Here is an 8361-nt window from a genome sequence, read left to right on the forward strand (position 1 = left end):
GAGTGCATCCTTCTGAAGTTGGGAGTAGCGAAGGAGATTGTGTAACAACAGAGAAGGAGGTGGTGTAGTTGTATTTTCACTGGGCAAGTAAACCAGAGGCCCAGGCTATTGCACCGGGGACACGGGTTCAAATCCCACCTTGGCAGCTGGTGGAATTTAAATTCAATTCATTACAAAAACGTGGAATTAAGAGCCTGCCTCTAATGGTGATCATGAAACTGCCATTAATTGGCACAAAGATCCCATCTGATCTGTTAATGTTCTTCAGGGGAGGACGTCTGCCGTGCTTATTTGGTTTGGTTTATATGTAACTCCAGACCAACAGCAATGTGATTGACTGCCCTCTGAAATGGCTGAGCAAGCCACTCTGTTGAGGGCCTATTATGTATGGACAAAAAGGGATGGCACGGTGGCGCAGTGGTTAGCACTGCTGCCTACGGTGCTGAGGACCCGGGTTCGATCCCAGCTCTGGGTCACTGTCCGTGTGGAGTTTGCACATTCTCCCCGTGTCTGCGTGGGTTTCGCCCCCGCAACCCAAAGATGTGCAGGGTAGGTGGACTGGCCATGCTAAATTGTCCCTTAATTTACAAAAAATAATTGGACTCTTCCCACACATGGAAACATCTTCTCTCCCAAGGACCTTATCGAGTCCCTTCATGATTGTAAAGACCACCATAAAATCACTGCAGTGCAGAAGGAGGCCAGTCGGCCCATCGGGTTAGCACAAACCTCTGAAAGACCACCCTACCTAGACCCACGCCCCCACCCTATCCCAGTAACCCCATCTAACCGTTTGGACACTAAGGGGCAATTTAGCATGGCCAATCCACCTAACCTGCACATCTTTGGACTGTGGGAGGAAACCGGAGCACCCGGAGGAAACCCACGCAGACACCGGGAGGACATGCAGACTCCGCACAGACAGTCGCCCGAGGAAGGAATCGAACCTGAGACCCTGGCGCTGTGAGGCAGAAGTGCTAACCACTGTGCCAGCGTACCGCCTATTGCCACCAGCAGATCTGTTCACAGTTTCTCAAGTAAAGACCACCAGCCTTTTCCGTCTTTACCGATAGTTAAACCCCTTCACCTCTGGTATCGTCCTAGTAATTCATAATTGTACTTTGTCCAGTACTTCAGTGTCCTTTGTCTCATATGGAGACCACAATTCTACACAGCATCCTGTGCATGAGGTGCTGTATAAGCTGGGCGATTGCTCTGACCTGTATGTACAGCGGAGAGGACTGAATCAGTTAACTTTTGTGTCACCCGATGCCTTCATGGTCAAAAGTAAAATCTCTTCAACCCCAGATTCCATGTTCGGCGAAACGATACACAATATCCTCCATCGATTCTGCAAGTATCCTGCTGGTCATTCGGGGCGAGGCCACGGGCACTGCTGCCCCATCAGAGGTCAAGATTCGACGAGGGTCTGTGCTGTTCATCGCTGCCAACCAGGCCGTCGACTTGTGCATTCACTCAGTGGATGGGATGCTGCTTTTCAGGGCGTGCTGCATGCTGTAACTTCTCTGAACCTCTATTCCATATCCTTGTGATTGAAAATGCACTCTACTGTCGTACTGTAGACCAGTGGACGGATTGTACTGGGGCTATCTATATGAAATAACAAATCTATTATGCATTTGTGACGAGATTGAAAATTTGCGCTTAATATTTTACCTGCTCAATCCTTTTCCTTTCGCTTTATTTTAGTCGAGGTAAGCTTGTGTCGTTTGTTGCTTTGCGCTGGGGCAACTTTTATTTTGTTTTCATGTTGATCTGTTCAGTTCCACACCCTCCCACTCCTCCGACCCATGCGTTTACTGAATTAACACGGTGCAGCCTGGCTGTTTTACAAAGCTTTCGCCGTGACGATCGGCAGTCAGGGGCTGTTTCACTTGCTGGCGAACCTCAATGCCCAACCCCTGGTTGATGGGGGTGGGGTGGGGGAAAGAACAAGTTTTTAAACAGTGGAAAGAACAATCCAATTTGGGAGTCTGAGCCAAAGTTGTTGCAATACTGATTAATCATACTTGATTAATATGGGGATCAGGGGTTATGGGGAGAAGGTAGGAGAATGGGGATGAGAAACATATCAGCCAGGATTGAATGGCGGAGAGGCAGCACGCTGGCTCCGTGGTTAGCACTGCTGCCTCAAGGCGAGGTCCCTGATTCGTTCCCGGCTCTGGGTCACTGTCCGTGTGGGGTTTGCACATTCTCCCTGTGTTTGCGTGGGTTTCGCCCCCGTAACCCAAAGATGTGCAGGGTAGGTGGATTGGCCATGCTAAAATTGCCCCTTAATTGCGAAAAAATAAATTTAGTACTCTAAATTTACTTTGAAAAAATGATTGACTGGCAGAGCAGACTCGATGGGCTGAATGACCTAATTCTGAACCTATGTCTTGTGGTAACAACCAATGTTATCTACCTCCCTGACATTTAATATCTCATTTTGGGAGTGTTGAGCTAACCCTGTGGTTGTGTAAGTGTGGCAGCTGCTGTAAGTCCCGAGCCATCCTTTAAATAGAACAGGACATTAAGTAACTTCTCCTCGTAAAATCTTTAATAGAATTCCTAAAGTGCAGGAGGTGGCCATTTGGCCCATCGGGTCTGCACCGACCTATGAAAGAACACTCTAACCTAGGCCCATAACCCCACCTAACCTGCACTTAATTTGGACACTAAAGGACAATTTAGCACGGCCAATCCACCTTTGGGCTGTGGGAGGAAACCGGAGCGCCCAGAGGAAACCCACGCAGACACGAGGAGAATGTGCAAACTCCACACAGACAGTCATCCGAGGCTGGAATCGAACCTGGGTCGCTGGGGCTGTGAGGCAGCAGTGCTAACCGCTGTGCCACCCCTTACTGTGCTGGTGTTCAGTGACGATTCCTTCGCCTGTCTCATCACACCCAAACTGGACGATGCAGCAGATTTTTCAACCTTGGGAAATTGTGTTTTCAGAATTCAATCTTTTGTTTGTACCTGCCTCCTCCGACAAGTGACAGAAACATGTCACACGGAAGGAGGCCATTCAGCCCCATGCCAGCTCTTTGAAGAAGATTTCGAATTAATTCCCACTTCCCCACTCCTGGGAAATGTTCCCTTTTCAAGTATTTATCCAATAGTCCATCAAAGTGTTGATTGTGTTTTTGTTCTTTGTTCATGCTAAAAATCATACCATGGTTCATTATTGTGACTGTGATACCGAGGGCTTGTTGCAAATGCTTTAGGTACTTGCAATTCAGAAAAAAGAATTTTTTTAACTGCTGCCAGACAGTTCAGATGAGAGGCAGTGCAAACGTTGCATGTTCCTCTGAAGAATTACGGCAAGGACCTGTCTCCGACAAGCCCTGTTGGAATGGTGTCTCTCCTCAGTAGGTTTCTGGCTTGAGCTCCTCACTAGCCATATACGCTCCAGAGCAAAGTAGCTCCTGGCCTGCAACACTTCAACCTGTTGAATGCATCTGGGGATTGAACGTTGGCAAGTGGAGGAGCATCAATGCGAGGAGAAAGTATTACCACCCAGTATCCAACCAGGTACGGGAATCGCCTGCAGAATTTCTAATCTTGGCTTGGGCAGGTGACTGTTTTGCCCCCTGCGTAAACTTTAACCAGCATTTAAATGCTAGGGAGAAGAATTTGACAGTCTGGCGAGCATTTTAACTCTTATCTTTCCTGTTCCGCGTTGTGTCAAATTAATACCTGTGGATTAACGGCAATACTGACATTGTGTCCTTGGGAGATTGCTACAAACATATCTAAGCAGGTGGTATCGAAGGCATGCTGCCTTGCACTACATTTGCTCATTTTAATTACATCTTAAACAAATGCTGCTGTGAATTGAATCTCATTGTGTATTCTGGAAGCTGGAAGGCAGAGAAAGAGGAAACTGATATTTTAATGAAGACATATAATTCGACTACATTTATTTTCCTTCAGAGTTTTATAAAGTTCAATGAATTACTTGAACATTTACCTTAAGTTTACCAGTCAAGACTCATGGTGCAGGAGATAACAGAAGTTGACAATGTTATAAGCAGTATGCCTGCTTTGTCATGTAAGAGTACCTTTAAGAAATGGGTGTTTATCGAATAGCTGTAGTGGGTGTACCTTTAAGAAATGGGTGTTTATTAGATAGCTGCAGTGATGTCAGAGTGGGTGAAGCTAGGCTGTGTGTCAACGTTTACTTTCGCTTTGGGCTCGCAGCTACAGGATGTGCTTAGTTTAGTTTTTAGATTTGGAGAAGCTGCAGTCACAGCAGGATGTGTATGAATCTCTGCAAGCCAAAATATGTTCATTTGGTGATTTCGAAGTGGTAACTGCTCTCAGTAGAGAAGTTAAACCTGATGTCTTCTGTTAAAAAGGGTCCTTTTTTTGTCTTATGGATGTTGCAAGGAAAGATTAAGAGTTACTTATAGAGTACTGTATTCTTTGGGGTATTTATTGGTGTTGATAGTTGTTAAGATGTTTACTGTGGGTTTATAAAGTGTTAACTGGTTTCATAAATAAACATGGTTTTATTTAAAAGTACTGTAAATCTCTGTTACATCACACCTGCAGAGTAGGCCCATGTGCTCCCCATAACCACAATCTATTAAAAGTTGTGGGTCAGGTGAACTCCATGATACACTTTGGGGTTCTCTAAACCCTGGCCCATAACAGCTTCAAGAAATGATTCTGAAGTTTCGCAAAGTAGAGGAGAAGTGTAAATTAATCATCTGTCTTCCACGAAACACATTGAGATGTGAATCTATTTTTGTTAAATATTGGGCTCAATTTAACTTTTAAAAAGTCTTGAACTGATAACCATTTACTGCCACTGAATTGGTAGTAAGACCTATATGATTGCGAGAAGACAGTGTAAGGAGAGATGAGGGAGTAAAGGAAAGTTGCACATTGGGTACAAGGGATTTTGGCACTTCTGTATGGCAAAGAGGAGTCTCTGCAGAGCAGACCCAGCCTGGATTTGGCACTTCTGTATGGCAAAGAGAGTGTCTCTGCAGAGCAGACCCAGCCTGGATGCTCCAGCTCAAGCAAGTGATCTAGAAGTGTTGTTGTCCCAGTTAGAGGCCGTGTTTTGGGCTGCCTCCTTGCTACTGCAGTGTGCCTGCAGTTGGAGGGCAGATTATCAATATACAAGCATCACTAAGCTTCAGCTGCCAAGTGTCCAGTTGCCAGCACACTTTTGGGGCTAATGATTGATCCGTGGCTGCAATCCACAACTACCGACAGTGGCAAACAAAAAGGAAACTGCTGAAAATGTGAACTGAAATCATAAAATGGTGGAAAATCTGTTTGGTTCACATCGGAGAAAAGACCTGTGGATGGGCTAGGATTTTGTGTATTCACCTTTTGATTTGCTGGTGGAAACAGATCTGGGTGGGGAGGGATAGAGAACAGATTGCCCTGCCACAGAGGCAGGAGGAAGTTGGTGGTCTGTGAACTGCGTAACATGGAAGCAAGCAGTAGTATTACCGAACTACATGGTATTTGCAGCATTTGAAAGAGACCATTTGAGCCAAATGATCTATGCTGGTGTTTGTTCTCCACGTGAGTGTCCTTCCACCGTCACTCAATTCTATCAACTCATCCTATCTACTTCATTTCTATTTAAATGTATCTATGGTCGGGGAGGCAGTGGCGTAGTGGTAATGTCACTGGACTAGTAAACCAGAACCCAGGTTAATGCCACTGCAGATGGTGAAATTTGAATTCAACAAAAATTTGGAATTGAAAGGTTGAATGATGACCATTGTCGATTGTCGTAAAACCCCAGCTGGTTCACTAATGTCCTTTAGGGAAGGAAATCTGCCGTCCTTACCTGGTCTGGCCTATGTGACTCCAGCAATGTGATTGTCTCGAGGGCAATTAGGGATGGGCAATAAATGCTGGCCCAGCCTGCATCCCATTAACGAATAAAAAATAATGCGTAAACTGTTCCTTGCGAGTTCCATATTCTGGCCACACTTTGGGGAAAAGATTATCTCCGTGAAAGGAATATTAGAAGCATGTGCCGATAAATAGGGTGATTAAATTTTTTAAAAAGTTATGCACAGGAAAATTAATTCCTCCATCTCCAGACAGGCACAAAAGGAGTTGGGTAGCACAAAGCCGTGGGTAGCACCATGATCTCCACTCCCCTTCTTGGCAAATTCACCACGAGAGGTGTCAATGTCTCAGTCCACCTGCCCTTTCACCCAGTAGTTCTAACATCTGTTTTCTGTCCATCATTCCGTGACTTTAGTTGGAAATTTCCAAATTGGCTCACTGTCAATGAAGGGAGTGAACTCTGAGCCAGGACTGTGATTCAGTTTTGAAGGCATGTTGAGTTCTGCCATTGTTAATGGGCAGTAGGTACGTTCTTCTGGTAGATTAGCAGCACTGTAAAAACAGGCATGTGTCTGACACTGACTGTTTTGCCCCAGCTGTCCCCTCTGCAGTCCCCCAGGCTCACCCCTGCAACTATTTCAGGCTGCTGCTTCTACTCGTGAATTTACCCCCCCCCCCACACACACACACATTGAGCAGCAAGCAAACGGTAGTCTTGTTGAAGTCGTACAAGACACTACTAGTAAGACCACACATAGAATACGGTGTTCAATTCTGGTCACCCTATTATAGGAAGGATATTGTTAAACTAGAAAGAGAGTGCAGAAGAGATTTATTGGATGCTACCAGGACTCGATGGTCTGAGTTAAAAGGAGAGGCTGGATAGGCTGGGACTTTTTTCCCTGGAGCGTAGGAGGCTTAGGGGTGATCTTATAGAGGTCTAGAAAATAATGAGCAGCATAGATAAGGTAGATAGTCAACATCTTTTCCCAAAGGTAGAAGTGTCTAGAACTAGAGGGCATAGGTTTCAGGTGAGGGGAGAGATACAAAAGAGACCAGAGGGTAAATTTCTTCACATTGAAGGTGGTGAGCATCTGGAATGAGCTGCCAAGGAAGGATAATTCCATTAGAAGCAGCACAGACGGTTCACTCGAATCATTCCCGCGTTGAGGGGCTTATGAAGAAAATAATCGCCTATTGTCACAAGTAGGCTTCAATAAATGGAACAGGTTGGGCCCATACCCATTGGAGTTTAGAAAAATGAGGTGATCTTGTTGAAACGTATAAGATCCTTAGGGGTCTTGATAGGGTAGGTGTGTTGGGGGAGGAGACAAAGCCAGGGGACACAGTTTAAGAATCAGAGGTCTACCACTTAAGATGACAGTGAGGAGAATGTTTTTTGCTGAGGGTCGTTGAAGGGAGTGGAGGGTTATGGAACGGGGGTGGAGGGTGTGACAAAGGAGTTTCATCCATGGTTTTATTGAATAGCAGAGCAGGCTGAATGGCCTACTCAAGTTCCCATGAAACCCGATTTCAGACCCACATTAATGCCTAGAGAAACACTTGACTGTAAACCACCCCACAGCAACTAGGAATGGACAATAAATGCTGACCTTGCCAGAGAGACTGTCATCCCCTACAGTGTCTTAAAAATAAAGCTCTCCATTTTAGGAAGGACGGAATGTGAAGAGTGGGAGCGGCTATTTTTGAGGCCTGTTTATCACAAGGGCCCTGAATCTAGCCATTCACCGCGTATTGACGCTGGTCACAAATGAATTCTCGCTTTTTTTCCACTATCCCTCATGCAGGGTGTGGAAGGATTCAGTCAATATTGCGGGGGGGGGGGGGGGGGGGGGGGGGCGGGGAGGAGGAGAGAAAGAGAGAGAGAGAGAAAGAGAATTAGATCAATACCCGAGAGACCAGAGATGAGGTAGAACCCTCTAATTGCATCAGAAAGGCACCGTTTGCTATTTAGACAAGCCTTTTGCTTTAGGAGTAAATTCAGTGATCAATGTACAATGGGATGAAATGATCCAGATTGACTTAACAAAAAATATGTTCAATTATTTACCCATATTGTTTGCTGAAAATTGGGATGAATGTTGTTGTTAATGATCAGCATTCCTTCACCCTGTTGTCAATGTACAGGTGTAGTTTGAATAAAATATAGGATGACATTCTAGTGTGTCAAGAATCTATGCTTTCCTTTTTTCATAGAATCCATATAGTATAGAAGGAGACTATTCGGCCCATTGAGTTAGCACCGACCCTCCGAGGGAGCACGCTACCTCGGCCCACTGCCCCCGCTCTATCCCCATAACCCCACGTATTGATCATTGAGGAATTTTGCATGGACAGCCCACCTAACCTGCACATCTTTGGACTGTGGGAGGAAACCCACGCAGACACAGGGAGAACGTGCAAACTCCACACAGACAGTGACCCGAGGCCGGAATTGAACCCGGGTCCCTGGTGCCGTGAGGCAGCAGTGCTAACCACTGTGCTGCAATCGCGAATTCACTTGGTAATCTA

General features: G+C 45.7%; 1 protein-coding gene across 1 annotated transcript in view; it reads left to right on the forward strand.

Annotated features, from left to right (window-relative positions):
- mpi (mannose phosphate isomerase) overlaps nt 1–8006 on the forward strand; it is a 28973-nt gene extending 20967 nt beyond the window's left edge. The window contains exon 8 of the mRNA XM_072492799.1: nt 1309–8006. Coding sequence (XP_072348900.1) covers nt 1309–1521 — 213 coding nt within the window. The 3' untranslated portion in view covers nt 1522–8006. The remainder of the gene's footprint in view (nt 1–1308) is intronic.
- The last annotated feature ends 355 nt before the right edge of the window (nt 8007–8361 follow it).

This window comes from Scyliorhinus torazame, chromosome 30 (assembly GCF_047496885.1).
Source record: "Scyliorhinus torazame isolate Kashiwa2021f chromosome 30, sScyTor2.1, whole genome shotgun sequence".
Lineage (NCBI taxonomy): Eukaryota > Metazoa > Chordata > Chondrichthyes > Carcharhiniformes > Scyliorhinidae > Scyliorhinus > Scyliorhinus torazame.